This window comes from Pelodiscus sinensis, chromosome 2 (genome assembly GCF_049634645.1).
Source record: "Pelodiscus sinensis isolate JC-2024 chromosome 2, ASM4963464v1, whole genome shotgun sequence".
Taxonomy (NCBI): domain Eukaryota; kingdom Metazoa; phylum Chordata; order Testudines; family Trionychidae; genus Pelodiscus; species Pelodiscus sinensis.
The window spans coordinates 139,117,023-139,133,561 of NC_134712.1; the positions used below are offsets into that span (position 1 = coordinate 139,117,023).

Consider the following 16,539-nt stretch of genomic DNA (forward strand, 5'->3'; position numbering starts at 1 on the left):
TTAAAGGCACAGAATTGCTATTTCAGTTTACTTCTGATATCCCCAAATAGCCCCACTGTCTAGATGTAGCCTTAATAATTATCTTTGAAAACTCTTGGAAAACAGTTGAAGTCCCTGAGGACAAGAGAAGGGAAAACATAGTATCAGTCTTTAAAAAGGGGAACAAACAGGAAATTATAAACCAGCCAGTCTAACTTTGCTACTTGAGAAGATACTGAAACAGATCATTAAATGATCCGTTTATAAGCACCTAGATGATTGTAGAGTAATAAGCAGGACTTGACAAACAGTGGCGAAAACAGCTCGCCAGTCCCGTACTGCGCATGCGCCGTGAATGAACAGGGTGCGCAGCTGAAATCTACTCGCCACGGGCAAGTAGATTGTATAGTTTGTAGAGCCCTGGTAATAAGTAATAGTGAACATGGATTTGTCAAGAACCTATTATTGTAGTCCAACCTGATTTCCTTCTTTGACAAGGTTACTCTCCAAGTGCATTAGGACAGAGGCTTTTGATACACTTCCATATGATATTTTCACAAACAAACTAGAGAAATTAAACTACTATCAAGTGAGTGCACCACTGCTTGAGAGACCATACTTAAAGAATAGTCATGAATGGTACATCAGCAAACTGGGAGGATGAAGACTGGATCTTCAGCAGTCAATAGTAGGTCTGCTTCCATTCAATATTTTCATTAATAACTTGGATAATGGAATGGAGAGAATGTGTACAAATTTTATGGATGACTCCAAACTGAGAGGGGTTGCAAGTACATTGGAGGACAAAATTAGAATTCAAAACTTCCTTGACAAACTGAAGGATTCATCTGAAATCAACACAATGGAACTGAATAAAGACAGGTGAAAAGCATTTCATTAGAATGGAAATATCAAATGCATGAATCAAAAAGGGGAATAACAGACAATTAAGTAGTAGTATTGCAGAAAAAATCTGGAAGTCAGAGTGGATCACAAATTGAATGGGCAAACAATGTGATGCAGCTACAAAAAAAGTTATCATTATGGGGTGTACTAAAGGAAACGTGTAAGTAAGTCGTGGGAGGTGATTACTCCTGTTATCAGTGATAAAGCCTTAGGTTGAGTAGTATGTCCAGCTTTGGACACCACTCTTCAAGAAAGATATTGCCAAAATGGAGAGACTCTTTGCCAGATGATCCTGTGAAGGCCAAGACAATAATGGGGTAAAAAAAGAACTGGGGGGTAGGTCCATCAATTGCTATAAGCCAGGATGGACAGGGATGGTGTCCAGAGCCTCTATTTGCCAGAAGCTGGGAATGGGCAACAGCAGATGGATCATTTGATGCTTATCTGTTCTGTTCATTCCCTCTGGGTCACTTGGCATTGGCCACTGTCAGAAGACACAGTACTGGGCTAGATGGATTTTGGCCATACAGGACAAGACCGATCTTATGTTCATATGGGCTGGGATAGAAGTTGTGACTATACCATAATATTGGCTGCAATTTTGAAGAGGAAAACAGGCTTGTGGTGAGGTGGGGGTCAGGCTTTCACTGGGCAGGACAGATGTGAGGTCTGCTGCTCATTCTCCAATAAATCTTAATAGCTGTCACCAAGGGAATTGGGGGGGGGGGGGGGAGGAATCAGGCAGCTGGTTCCAGAGCCATCTTGGGGTAAGAGGTTATGACATTGTGCAAAACTCCTCTTCAGTCACTCTACTGCCAGAACTTTTCCTGGTATTCCTGCTTGTAATGTATGTTCTCCTGAGCTCTTTGCTCTTTATCCTTCACTGGCTCCCATTCCTCTTGTGTTCCCTTGGAGTCATCTGTTTAGCTACGTCCACACTGGAGTTTTATTCTAGCCCAAAACCTTGCTGTACTGACATTTCGCCCCTTGGCCATGAGATCCAGGGTCTCAGCACAGCTCTGAGCAGCTACTTAAGGCATGAAATGTTATGCTGATCTACTCCAATTCTGGCCCTGTGCCAGCTTTTAAAGGGACAGAGACAAGACTGGATTGTGATATTCTGAGGCCCTGAGCCATGACACATATAAGAAGAGGCTCCATGCCATAAAAAATAAATTTCTTATTTTCACCCAAAGGACACTGAATATATAAATATGAAAACTTTTATGTTCTCTCATGAAAACAAGAGATGATATATAATTGTTTACACCATAAGGAAAATTCTTCTTCTTTTCATATGAAGGAATGAAAAAAATTGGATTAGTTTTATTAGGGATATTCAAAATGTATCCCTACTATCTATAAGTATGTTTACAAATGTTTATTTCAATGTCATTTTTGCTACAAAACACTGAATTGTTGGGATTTTTCTTTTTTCACACTATAAGGTTACAGTGAAAGTTCCTAAAACTGACAGTGGAAAGCCAACACAAATTTATCCTCTACAAGATCCATTCAACCCAACTCCATAAGATAATCACCTTCAAACACTATCATATGAGGCATAGATAGTGTCTGAAGCAGAAAGTGATGTGTACACTAAAATACACAACTGTATGTATGAGTGGATCAAAAGAAGAAAGAACACACTTAAAATGAAGAAAAATGGGAGTGAAGGCATATAGGACTGAGCATGTTGGACTGGTGGCTTGCCAACTATTTTTAGCCAAGGGGGATGCAATGCATGACACTATTCCTATGACAAATCCCATATGAGTATGAGTTTGGCAGGAGTGCTTCATGACACTGCTGTCTCCCACCTCATTTTTCCTGATTTTATCAGCAATGAGGTTATTTATTTACTGCAATACGTTATAAAGACAGTCAGAATTTTTCTAATAGCAGCTGGCCTACGAAATGCTGCCATAGGAAATGGATAGCAGACTTACCTCTTAGAAATATTAAATTTACATGTGCAATTATTGGGGTTTTTTCTCATCTTGGCCTCCTGCCAAGTGAAGGATAAGGACAGGTTAAGGGCATTTGGGTAACCAGATGTGTACATTTTTGTCACATTTTAATGAAAATATCTATAGGTAGAGATAATCTTTTTTTTCTCCATATGTTCTTCATTGAGGCTATGTCTAGACTGCAAGCCTCTTTCGAAAGAGGCACTTTCGAAAGTATCTTTCGAAAGAGCCTCTTTCGAAAGAGAGCGTCTAGACTACAATACGCGGATCGGAAAATCGATCCGCTTTTTCGAAAAAGAGCGTCCTGACTGCTGGACTCTCTTTCGAAATTCAAAGCCACCCGGAACTGCTTCTGCCAGGGCATGGGGGCAGCATTTCCTTCCGGGTGCTGCTGCCTGCCTGCCTGCCCTTTGCAGAGACACGGCATGGTTACAGGGACACTCCTGAACACCCGTTGCTCTGCTCCTGCAGCTGCCTTTGCTGTCTCTCTAGGAGGTAAGCAAGGCATTGCAGTGCTGGTTTGGAGTGCTCAGCTTCCTGGGACACCCCAGCAGCTTTTTTCTCTGGAGGTTTTTCTGTTTGAGACCCATTTTTGTGGCATGGAGCCAGAGCTGCCCCTGGGCAGGCGATGGCCCCACACCATCATACTGCAACTGTTGCTGCATCTGCATGACACAGTCATGAGGCTACTTCCCCAGCTGGATCCAGACCAGAGGTACGAAGGGCTCCTCCGTCAAGCAGCCGCACTGCCCTTGCCTCCTAACTTCTTTGTGGACAGGCGTGTTTGGAGGTTTGACACCAGCTCTGACTGGTGGGACCGGCTCGTGATGGAGATCTGGGATGACCAAGACTGGCTACGCAACTTCAGGATGCGAAAGACCACTTTCCAGGAGCTGTGTACCTGGCTCGCCCCTGCTCTGCAACGGCAAGACACCCACCTGCGGCCCGCTATCCCCCTGGAAAAGAGGGTTGCCATTGCCCTCTGGAAGCTGGCAACCCCCGACAGCTACCGCTCCGTGGGACACCAATTTGGAGTGGGCAGGTCTACCGTTGGATCCATCCTGATGGAGGTAAGTCATTGTCTGGGGACAGTCACAGTTTGGGGTGGGGGGAAGGGAGACTGTCAGGAAGGGCCAAGTGGAGTGGGAGTGGGAGGGAGCTCCTCCACTCACCCTGAATTGTTGGGGGGAGGGTTCTGAGGAGGGGATTCCCGGGGTGTTTGAGAGGGAAGGTGGGCAGTGGGTTCTCCTCCTAAGAGATAAGGCACCCCTTCTAACATTTTGTTGTCTGTCTCGTTCTGCAGGTGGTGAGGACCATCAATTCGGAGCTGCTCAACAGGCTCATCTGTCTACAAGATCTGGACAGCGTCATGGCTGGCTTTGCTGCCCTTGGCTTCCCGAATTGTGGAGGAGCACTCGATGGGACACACATTCCAATCTGTGCACCGCCCCATTGAGCAGCCCAATTCATCAACAGAAAGGGCTACTTTTCTATGGTCCTCCAGGCCCTGGTTGACCATCATGGCCAGTTTTCGGACATTTGTGTTGGGTGGTCAGGGCGGGCACATGATGCCCGCATCTTCAGGAACTCGTACCTCTACTGGAGGCTTCAGGCAGGAACATTTTTCCCGCATCGTGAGTTTGCGGTTGGGGATGTGCACATGCCGGTGTGCATAGTGGCTGATGCCGCCTACCCCCTGATGCCGTGGCTGATGAAGCCCTACACCGGCCACCTGGATGCGAGCAAGGAGCAGTTTAATGCTCACCTTAACCGGGCTCGCAACCAGGTGGAATGTGCATTCGGACGTTTAAAAGGCAGATTCCGGTGCTTGCTCACACGCCTAGACATGGGGGAGAGCAACATCCCTGAAGTGGTGGCCGCGTGTTGTGTTCTCCATAACCTGGTGGAGAGGAAAGGGGAGGCCTTCCTACCAGGGTGGGGTAGAGGTGCTGATGGCCAGGAGAGGCACTTTGCCCAGCCCCGGACAGCTGCCATCTGCCGGGCTCACCGGTCTGCTGTTGGCATACGGGAGGCCCTACGGGAGCAATTCTCAAGTGGAGGCCACTGACTCTACTGAGGGGCTTCTGCCTGGGGACTGGGCCCTGGCCCAATAGAAGCTTCCCTCCACAACCCATCTCCTGACCCTGTTTGGACAAATCATTAACACCAGGGTTTGTTGCAAAATAATATGTTCTGGTTAATTTTTTTACATATCTCTCAAAAAATAGTATACGTGTAGCAAACATAAAAAAACTTTTTTTCATTTTTGATGTTGACAAAACTATTTACAATAAACATATTGTTGAACCCTTTCTTTGTGCTTTAACTGGGGTGATGGGGGTGCTTGAAACCTGGAGGGGGGAAGGGGACTTGAAACCTGGAGGGAGGAAGGGGACTTGAAACCTGGAGGGGGGAAGGGGATCAGGTTGCACGGTGCTTGCCTGATTTCCCTCTCCTGCCTGGGCCTCGTGTTCGGGGTGCTCCATGGCCATGGGATCGGGTGGTGCACCTGTCGGTTGGCTGGCTGGGGTGCTCTTGGGATGTGGAGGCCTGGGGGAGAGGAGGACCAGGGGGAGAGAGGGGCTGGGGAACTGGGGGGGCTGGGGGAGAGGGAGGTCCAAGGGGGGAAAGGGATGCTGTTGTGGAAGGGGGGTTTGGTGGGGTGGGGTCATGGGGTGCTGGAGGAGCAGGACCAGGCACAGGAGCAGGCAAGCCGCAGACCTCCCTGAGAGTGGCAGTCAGGGACGTGCGCTGCAGGACCAGCTCCTCCATCAGCCGGTCACGCCAGCGATCCTCTGCCTCCGCCCTCTCTCTGAGGATGGAGTTGAGCTCTTGCACGGCCTCCACGTGCTGCCTGAGGATGTCCGCATAGACACGCCTGTGTCTGCGGCTCCCATGTCCCCGAGATGGAGATGGAGGTGGGGCTGGGGTGCTGCGGCCCTCTTGCATGGCTGGTCCGGCTGTGGAGGAAAAGAAGAAGACACAATCAGTCCTAAAAAACTGGACTCTGTAGCACTTAAAATACTAACAGGATGGTTTATTAGGGGATGAGCTTTCGTGGGCCAGACCCACTTCCTCAGATCAGAGTAACACGGCTACATTTCTATCACAATCAGTCATGTGTGCAACAAAAGGGCATGCCCTCTCCTTGAGACAGGGGAATCAGACATTCTGAAGGCAACACTGTGTGTGACCTGGGCATCAGCCTGAGCATGACAGGTTTCCCTTGTGCATCACCCACTGTGCACCCACCTACCTCCCCCCCCCCCCCCGGGTGTTACACAACCTCACTGTACTCACCTGCTGCTTCCTCTCCTGCGCCAGATGACACCTGGGAGGCCTCTGGGGTCTGGGTGACTGGCTCCAGGGTGAGGGTCGCCGTCTCCTCACTGTCCTCCTCCTCTGGCACCATGTCCCCGTCTCCAGACTGCTCTGGGTCCTGCTCGGGAGCATTCACCACCACGGGGTCTGCCAATCCTGACTGGACGAACCGCCGTGGTGTATGTGCTTCACCACTGCCACCCAGGATCTGGTCCAGCTCGGTGTAGTAAGGGCAGTAGTAGGGGGCTGCCCCAGAACGGGAGCTCTCCTCCCTGGCCTTGACGTACCCCTGGCGCAGCTCTTTTACTTTGGAGCGCACCTGCTCCTGGGTGCGGGGGTAGTGGCCCTTCTGGGCCAGGGCTTCTGCCATGCGGCCATAAATGTCGGCATTTCGCCGCCTGCTTTTGAGGGCCTGTAAGGCCTCCTCCTCTCCCCAGAGCTCCAGAAGGCTCTTGAGCTCTGGGCCAGACCAGGATGGTGCCCGGCGTTTGGAGCCCTTGGCTGGGTCCCCAGAAGGCTCTGTGGAAGGGCCAGGACGGTCTTGGGGCTGGGACATGCTGCAGCAAAGTAGCCGTGTGCTCTGGCTCCTTCTCTGCAACAAGTGGCTGTGAGGGTGCCTGTCCCTTTAAGAAATGGCTGCAGACAGGAACCGCAGACATGCAACCCATGCCCCAGATTGTCCACCAGGGCTTCTTCCTGGAGGCCAATATTTTCGAAAAAAAGGCCTCCCCCCGTCCACACTGACTTATTTTCGACGGATATCCATCGAAAAAGGTGTTATTCCTCGTGGAATGAGGAGTACCGCCGTAGAAAGAAAAGCCGCGTTCTTTCGATTTAATTTCGAAAGAACGCGGCTTGAGTCTGGACGCAGGTGAAGTTTTTTCGAAAAAAGGCTACTTTTTTCGAAAAAACCCCTGAGTCTGGACACAGCCTTATTGACTGATTTTGATAGAACGGGGTTGAAGAATCCAAAGCCTTCTCTCCAACACTACCTATGCAACCATACATTTACCTGTGTAATCTGATCGTCCCTACCTGGGCCATTTCCTGTAACAGGCAAGGAAGGACTGCAAGCCAAGCTTCCAGGCAGCTCTGGTGCAAGAAGGGCTTGAGGAAGCAGAGAAGGGCCTGCTGGACAGTCAGTGCAGAGAGAGGTAGGGAGGGGGCTGTCATGAAGGAAGTCCATGTCCTAGCTCACTAAGGCTATGTCTAGACTGCAAGCCTCTTTCGAAAGAGAGCGTCTAGACTGCACGCGGAACTTTCGAAAAAGCAAGCCGCTTTTTCAAAAGAAAGCACCCAGTGAGTCTGGATGCTCTCTTTCGAAGAAGCCCTATTTACATTCAATAACGCCTTCTTTCGAAAGAGCACTTTCAAAAGAAGGCGTTCTTCCTCGTGAAATGAGGTTTACCACCGTCGAAAGAAAAGCCGCATTCTTTCGATTTAATTTCGAAAGAACGAGGCTGCAGTCTAGACGCAGGTGAAGTTTTTTCGAAAAAAGGCTACTTTTTTCGAAAAAAACCCTGAGTCTGGACACAGCCTAATAGGGCCGCCTGGCTTTTCCTATGTGGTCTCAGCACTCTGCTGACCTGCGCTCCCAGGGGACCTGCTGGAGCTCAGGTTTGCAAGTCACTTGGGGTTGCTCACACTGTTGAGGTAGAGCAGCAGCCAGGATGGGGGAAGGGGAGAAAGGAGTGAATAGGGATGGGCCTTGTGGGAAGAGGAGGAGCAAGGGAGTTAGGGAGGTAAGCAGGAATGGGGGAGGATGCTGAAATAATTTGCCCAGTGCAACAAAAATGAGTCACAGACAATGCCTGGTTCCCCCTCTAGAGCACTATAAACTAGATTGCTGTCTCCTGAGTTCACTTTAGGTTGGGCTGAAGGTTTGTTGTAAGACCAGCAGTGGAGGGGGGTCCAATGAATGATGATGGGGTTGGGAGTGGTGGTGGTTGGGCACAGCTGCAGCATGCAGGCCTGGCTGCTCCCTCTGCTGATCCATTAGTGCTCTCCTTGCTGTGGTGCCTCCTCTTAGCCCACAGGTCATCTTCACCCCTACCCCATTTCCAGCCAGCTCTGGCTGCTTGCTGTGGTGGCCGGTGAGTGTGGGCTGGCGATGGTTGGTTACATGTCACCTCTGATGCCTCTCCATTGGCCCTTCACATGCTTCCCCTTTCACTGCACTCTCCCTGCTATGCCTGTTCACTCCCCCAAGGCCCATTGCGCCTCCACCCCTAGTGGGCTGCATCCTGCACCCTGCGCTGTGCAGAGAGCCAGGCCCCTGGTTGGATCATGCAGCTCACCAGCAGCCTGGCTGGCTGGCTCCTATCTTCCCCCACTGCATCTGAATAGGCTGGCACCCAGGAAAGCTCAAGATCCTACGGCCCAGAGAGCGGGCCAGGAAGAGCCATTCCCTGCATGTGCCAAAGCCTCACACAGGGCTGACATGGGGAAGCTTCTCCACCCCTCAGCTAAGCTCTGGAGTGGCAGGGAGGAAGCTATTTTCAGCCTGTTTGCAACTGGCACCCTGGGAAGGACTCACCATCCTCTCTAGTGACCTACAAAGCCAGATCCCCTCCCTCCACCGCATCCCATTGTAGGAGGAACTCCTGCCTTCATCTATGACAGCTGTTCCTTAGCAAGTCCTCATTGTCACATTGCTCTGTCTGGTGTTAGTGGGTTGCATCTCTGGCCCCACAGAATAGCAGGGGTCCCTATAGTAGATGGAGTACCCTTGCTGCCAGAGAGGAGGACTGATCCTAAATGGAGCAGGGAGGGAAGAAGAGAGACAGACTCATCCTCCAGCTGGGACCAGCCTCAGAGGATTTGGCAAATTTCAACATTACCCAATGGGAGACAATCTCAGATGACAGGTGGATCATTTTTTCAGGGGTCCCATTGCTTGGCTTCTGTCAGTGTCATTTTTCTATTTGGTCCCATTTCCCAGCTGGGTTTTTTACCTCTGGTGTAACAGCAGTTTATAGAGTCAGTAAATCCCCTCCCTGGCCAGCCGGCTAATGTCCTTGGTTGGGTCACTGATGGACTGTTGCAGCTAAGTCACCAAGTTCCCTAGTTTGGGGAACTGTGCTGAGTTCTAATGGAAGGGAAGGAAAGGGGGCTCCATCTGCATTTTACTGTCAGATTCCAGTCTCTCCTGGGCCAGGAGTCTTTCTCCCCCAAGTCCCTCTACTGGAGACCCTGGAGGAGAGGAGCTAGACCCTCAGGTCCTTCTGTCCCCAAAGGATCCTGGAGCAAAGGAATGTGGGCAGGGCCCTCCGTGAGAACTTGCATCCTGAGCTGCTCCAGAAAGACACAAAGGGATACAGGGCCAGGCATCAGCCTTGCTGGAAGAGTCATTGGAACAAGGTCCCTTTAAAGTCTCAGGATCTTCATTGAACCAGGAGAAGATTAATTTGACTCAAATCTATCCAATTCCCTGATCTGCCTCTGCCTCCCTGTGATGGGGCGGACAAAGCCCAATCTCCCCACTGGAGGCCTTTCATCACCCTGACCAGCAGCAGGAGCAGTAGAGAGGTCTCCCAAGCAGGGTAGAGAAGCTGATTTCACTACAGCCAATCAGGATCCAGCAGACTGCTATATAAGGAGCTGCTAGCTAAGGCCTGTCAGGGTATGTCTACACTACCCCGCTAATTCAAACTAGGAGGGTAATGTAGGCATACCGCACTTGCAAATGAAGCCCGGGATTTGAATTTCCCGGGCTTCATTTGCATAAGCGGGGAGCCGCCATTTTTAAAACCCCGCTGGTTCGAACCCCGTGCAGCGCGGCTACACGGGGCTCGAACTAGGTAGTTCGAACTAGGATTCCTATTCCGAACTACTGGTACACCTTGTGCAGTGGGACGAGGTGTACCGGTAGTTCGGAATAGGAATCCTAGTTCGAACTACCTAGTTCGAGCCCCGTGTAGCCGCGCTGCACGGGGTTCGAACCAGCGGGGTTTTAAAAATGGCGGCTCCCCGCTTATGCAAATGAAGCCCGGGAAATTCAAATCCCGGGCTTCATTTGCAAGTGCGGTATGCCTACATTACCCCGCTAGTTCGAACTAGGAGGGTAGTGTAGACATACCCTCAGTTCCTTCCTGGAGATCAACCCAGGCAGACCTCCAGTCAGTGGGCTAACTAGAGAGCACTGGAACCTTGGACAGCTCCGAGTGGGAGCTGGGCCTCATAACTGATTGGAGCTAGATGCTGTGGCTAGCCAACGACAACCCTGGACAAGGAGAATTCAGCAACAAGGCCCTAGAGAAGGGCTGGATGAAATGGCATCCTGGGGAAGTGGCCCAGGGACGTGACCGCAATTACGGACTTTGAAATTTGGCAGGTAACTGCTATGTATAGAGTCCCTGGGCTGGGTCCCAGAGGAGTGGGCAGACCTGGGTCCCTCCCAACCCCCTGCAAACCACACCTCAGAGAAGGGTGCAAAAGAGGAGGCCTGAACCCTAGCCATGGACTGGATATTGACTTGCCCTCAGACAGGTGAGTAAATATTAGGAGACCCCCTTCAGCCACCAATGGGCACTCACACAATGGACCGAATCTGTTATACTTCCCAAGAGGAACACTCCCAATTCACAGGTTCTGCAGCCTATTGCAGCCAGCCTGTCTACACTTGGCATGAGGAAGCCAGGGACAGAGGTCACTTAAGTCAAATTCATGGAGATAATGAATCAGATCAAGACTCTGCTGTTCCTTATGGCACTGGCTCTCTCCTGGGACACTCTGGACCTGATGCAGAAGTTGACATTTTGTGAAGGAAGGAGGCAGCTCAGGATCAATAGACCAGTGCACATGTTGTGCAAATGATCCCAACCTCATCCTGGGGGCTGAGACATTGCGTTCAGGGTGGAATATCTTATTCATTGATCTGGGCACTGGAGAAGAGGATTGCCACAATTTTGTATCTGTAGACTGGGAATATGTTCAGTGTCTGGGTTGGTCCCATTCTTTCTGAAGTCCTGAATCATAAACAGTTCATAAAGATGGAGACAGACTTCTTGCCCCTCACTGGCTCAAAAGTCCTTGGACAGAGGAAGGGAGCAACAGTGAGAAATTCCACCGTCTCGAATCACAGTGCTGGTAGGAGAGAAAAGTTGACTCCCTTCTGACCTACCTGGTTCTCTAGAAAGAAGTCAGTGACTGTTCTGTGAGCACCATCTCCTGGATCTCCTGGCAGGAGTGGGGGAGGTTGGCCGGGGGAAGAGATTTCAGGTTATAACTGCCAGTGCCAGCCTGGGTCCTGACTTGAAGTTCCATCTCCTTCCCCTGTCCCTGAAGGAGGAAAGGCCCAACATAACAATGCCCTGACTGCTCTGATCAGGGATGGCCCACTGGGGTACCAGCTAAGAGAAAAAACGGGAACATGGACTTTCAGTCTCTCTTTTCCAGTTCTTCCAAGCACTAAGGTAAAAGTACCTTCTGTCCCTCCTTATTGTGCTCACCTCCAAGATGTATTAGGACCTCTGTGTGTCTGGAGAATCTACCAGCAGGTTCCCCTACATGGCTTGCCTGAAATCAGACAAGACCTTGTGCAAAGCCTGCAAAGGAAAGGACAGCCGTGATTCGTTCTCTTTGGGATGGCCTCCTCATAAGGGGGAGTGTCTCTGAAGTTGCCCCAGACTTGCTCCTCTGTCCTGACTTGCTGGTGTCAGGGTTTCTCTGTGAGGTCACCACCTCCCCACCACCTTTCCCCAAAGGGCTGACATCCAGAAACAGGCCTTTGTGATGTCACTGTTGCTGTCATGCCTACCCATTCCCTGAAAGGCTGATGTCCTGCCTTTCGTCAGCCCTTTGGGACACATTTACTGAGCAGAATAAAGTGCTCACAAGTGAGCTACAGACCAACAATTGTTCATAGTCATTATTCAGCAAGTATCGTAGAAGAACTGAAACATTAGAAAGAATCAGGAACTGCACAGAGAAAATAATTGGGGAGAAGCAGCATTATTGCTTGTGACTTATTTGTTTGGTCTTAAAGAGACTAAAAGGACCTGAGTTTCCTCATTCAATAGCCACCTGCTGAGCCACAGCATCAAGACTCAGAGCAGAGAGGTGGAGGGGTTTCAAGAGAAGTCCAAAAGGATGGCCCAGATCACTAATGGAGGGGATCTGTCTCCGAGCACTCTTCCAGCCCCACCTCTTTGTGAGGGCCTTCCACAGTGACAGCGTGCACGCGCGTGCACACACACATGCACGCGCACACGCACACACGCACACACACACATACCTCCTGGGTGAAGGAAGAGAGAAATGGAAAAGGGGGAAAATAAGCAAGAGAAGAAAAAGAGGGAGGAAAAGAGAAACCTGAAGGGACATTCTCTGCAGTTATTCTACTTAACAAAGTCATTGGTAGGAAATCAAATCATCTTAATCTAGTAATTTCTATGCCTAGGATCAGACAGGAAGGTTTGGAACCTGTTCAGAGACTCTTATCTTCTAAACAGGGACTACAAAATCAGAAGTAGGGAAGGAGAAAACTCTAATGAGGTTCCTCCTCATGCTCACTTACATTAATCCTAATTCTTTGTGTCCCCAAAGCGAGTTTCCTTCTCAAGGTCCCTCCACTGCAAAGTCATGAGAGTTTTTGCGGTTGCCCCTGCCTTGTACCTCTGTTCTGCCTAGCTGATGTCAGGGTCTCTTTATGAGGTCACCACCTCCCCTCCACTGTCCCCCAATAGGCTGAGGTCCTACAACAGGCCTTTGTGATGTCACTGCCACACAAACCCCTCTTTTGCAATGCTGGTGTCCTGACCCTGGTTAGCCTCTTTGGATGTTTGAGTGGCTTCCCTTGGATCATCCCACTAAATGACAACTGAGTCTGGGGATCAAGCTGGCTGCATAGTAAAACCTTAGAGGTTGCTCCCTATGGCACACTTAGTTTGTCATTCATTAGTAAATATTAAGACCAGAAGGGACCGTTAGAGCATTGAATCTGACTCCTATATATCTCAGCCCTCCCATACATCATAGGCCATGTCTAAACTACATCCCTTTTTTGATAAAGGGATGTAGATAAGGCACGTCGATATCGCAAATGAAGCCGGGATTTAAATATCCCACGCATCATTTGCATAACATCGGCTGCTGCTTTTTTTTTAAATGGGGCTTTTTCGAAAGAAAAAAAAAAAGGCAGTTTAGACAGGGCATTTTTGTCAAAAATGCCCCATTTCGAAAGATCCTATACTCCATTTAGAAAAAAAGCAGCAGGTGCCATTTTGCAAATGAAGCGTGGGATATTTAAATCCCAGCTCCATTTGCAATATCGACATGCCTAATCTACATCCCTTTATCGAAAAAGGGATGTAGTTTAGACACAGCCATAGTAGCTAAGTTTTGATCCAAGCATACACCAGAGAGTCATCTCATTTTCATTATAAGATATCAAGAAATGGAAAATCCAGCACTTGCTTTAACAATGGTTAATCATCCTCACTGTGAAATATATTTGTGCCTTATTTCTAATATCACTTTGTCTTTTTTCACCTTCTAGCCACTGGTCTTGTTCTGCCTTTTTCTGCAACATTAAACAGCCCTTTAGTACCTGACATTTTCTCTCCAGCAAGGCACTTAGACATTTCAATGAGGTCACCTCTTGGCCTTCTTTTATAGAAACTAAACATATTAGGTTCCTTTCAGTAACTCACAAGAAGGTGTTTTTCTTCAGCCCTCAAAACACTGGGCTCTTTGCTGCCCATCTCCAATTTTTCAATGTCTTTTAAAAAGGTGGCCCCTAAAATACCTTGTAGTATCCAATATAAGTCGCACTGGTACTATGTCACCTCCCTGGCCTACTCACTCCTCTGCTCATTTGTCTAATGATGATTTTAGCCATATTTACCACAGCATCACCTGGGAACTCCTGTTGAGTGGTTTGCCCAAATTCCACCCTGGCAGTTAACTAAGTACGGTGCACTGTTTGCGCGGGAGGAGACTTCCTGCTCTCCCCTGTCCCCAGGCTCTGATTGGCCTGGGAGCTGGGGAGCGGCAGGACATCTGCAGGCTGGATAAACCCACTTGGATAGCCGGATCTAGCCCATGAAGGCCCTTTTGTCCAACCCTGCTCTCGCCTCAGCCTTATTTACCACTCTCCTCGAATTTTGTTACCTACACACATTACCAGCTGTGGTTTCATATTTTCTCCCAGTTAACTAATAACAATTATTTAAAAAATTAGTTCTTGAAAGCCTATTTAGACCCTCTAGTACTAAGTACCTGCCATTCTGATTTTTTCCAGTTTCTCTGTCTGCTTTTTGAGATGTCACCCAAAACTGGACAGAGTGTTCTGGGTGTTGATATGCCATGATTTATATAGTAGCACAATGAGATTTTCTGTCTTATTTTCTATTCATTTCTTAATAATCCCTAATATGATGATAGCCTTTGTGATTGCTGCTGCACAAGGAGTAGAAGCTTTCAGGGTGACTCCAAGGTCTCTTTATGGCATGGTAACAGCTAATTTAGAACCCATCATTGTACATGTATAGCTAGGATTATCTTTTCCAATGAGCATTGCTTTGCACTTCTTCATGTTGAATTTAATCTGCCATTTTATTGCCCAGACACACAGGTTTGTGAGATCCCTTTGTAGCTCTTCACAATCTGCTTTGGACTTAACATTCTTGAGTATCTTTGTATCATCTGCAAACTTCCCCGTTAACCTCCTTTTCCAGATTATTAGTGAATAAGTTGAAGAGTGCAAGTCCGAATACCAGAGCTGTCCTATCCATAGGATGATTCAGGGCAGTTGCTCCAGACCCTGTGCTTTGGGGGTCCCCACGACAGCCTCCCTTATTGACTTAGGCTGGTCATATAGAAATTATCCTATCTCTTTCAGGTATGTTTTCTTTAGCACTGCATTACAGGAAAATTGGTTTGTTCCCCCAGCAATGCCTTGTATCAGCTATCAGATCTCCCCCTCATGCACCTGTTTTGTACCCTCCACCCTTCTTTTGAACTCCACCAATCTCACACAGAAAATCCCCCATCCAAACCGTTGTTAATGCACATTTTGGGGTCAGCTGCATAAAATGAATATTTTTAATCACCTATGATAAGCTGGTTTTCAAAACCCAACCTCTCAGTAACTTCCTATCAGAAAATTGTATAATACAATGTTTCAAAGTTTAAAAAGGCCATTCAGCTGTGCTAAGACTTCTGAAGCATGTATCTGATTTTTATTATTTTGAAATCACTTCTGAAATGAGCAGACCAAGTCAGCCACGGAGACTCAACCCACCTCCCTACCTTCAGCTATATCCTTTCTCCCAACCTGCTTTGCCAACTTAATTTCTCCATAACGTTTAAACAAATGAGCCTTTCACTAATATCAGCAATAGGGCATCTGAAATCATCTGCATATAAAGATGGACAGTCAGGCTCTGAGTATATCTGGATCCATGGCATTTCAGGTACATTAAATCCCAAATTATACATTTACAAAGGGTATTTGTGTTTGCAGGAAATATACAAATATGAGGCAGGAATGAAAAGAATTAGTGGAACAAAAATTAAGAGCAAAATGCCGCTCGTCTTCCAATAAGCCATGTCAGCAACGAGAATCACATGCTCCTTTTCTATCCCTGCTTCTGTCTGTTTGATAAAAGCCTGCATTGCATGCTGCAGGTCTAAGGAAAACTAATTTTACTCAAGAGCCCCATTCTCAGAACTTTAGTAGCCTTCATTCTTACACTGGGAATTTCTGTTATTTTTCAATGTAAAGCCAAGTCAGAATAGATATTTTCTTTCTAACATTTCCCAAGTCATTGTTTCCCCGAAGGTCATTACTCATCTCAAGAATAAGCAAACTTAACCTTGAAGATAGGAGAAAGCAAGGTAAATTGGTTCTAGTACAAGCAATTCGGCAGAGCACTTTTCTGCAGAGACATATATTAGAAGGATTTCTCTTTCTAGAGGCAAGAGAAGCATTTGTTTAAATTCCCTTAATAGCTACTTCATGTGATTCCTCTCCAGTATAAAAAGGGCATTTTTAACAATGTGACTTTCCCAATTATTTGAACATCATATAAAGCCAGACACGAATATCAAGATTTTTCCCAATTGAGTACCTAAAGTTAGTTATATTCTTAAATATACAATTAGGAGCCTATGTCCTAATCTTCAGATGAAATGAGCACCCAGCAACCAATTATTTGGGTGTTATAAATATGCATGTGGGAGCCTAACTGAAGGCACCTAGTTTGGAAATTCTTGTCCCAAATAAACTATCAATGTGGTCTGTGTTAAATAATCTTACAACCTTCCCTTTCTGCTAATCAGCAGTGCTTTTCCATCCCTGCTCTGCACAAATGAACCCCAGAAACAATCTTCATTCACTATTCAGTACTTTCAGCAACTG

The 16,539-nt window shown here is 47.9% G+C and overlaps 1 protein-coding gene and 1 long non-coding RNA gene across 2 annotated transcripts; both read right to left on the reverse strand.

Moving 5' to 3' along the window:
- Positions 1-5,025: 5,025 nt before the first annotated feature.
- On the reverse strand, positions 5,026-9,785 carry LOC142827228 (uncharacterized). The gene is made up of 2 exons (XM_075921505.1): positions 6,156-9,785; positions 5,026-5,815 (listed from the first exon to the last, which is right to left on the reverse strand). The coding sequence occupies exons 1-2, from the start codon at positions 6,730-6,732 to the stop codon at positions 5,277-5,279; spliced, it is 1,116 nt and encodes a 371-aa protein (XP_075777620.1). The 5' UTR covers positions 6,733-9,785; the 3' UTR covers positions 5,026-5,276.
- A 535-nt stretch (positions 9,786-10,320) lies between these two features.
- Positions 10,321-12,771, reverse strand: LOC112546460 (uncharacterized). The gene is made up of 4 exons (XR_012901021.1): positions 12,694-12,771; positions 11,627-11,722; positions 11,299-11,456; positions 10,321-11,206 (listed from the first exon to the last, which is right to left on the reverse strand). It is a non-coding gene; the product is annotated as an uncharacterized LOC112546460 (long non-coding RNA).
- Between the last annotated feature and the right edge of the window lie 3,768 nt (positions 12,772-16,539).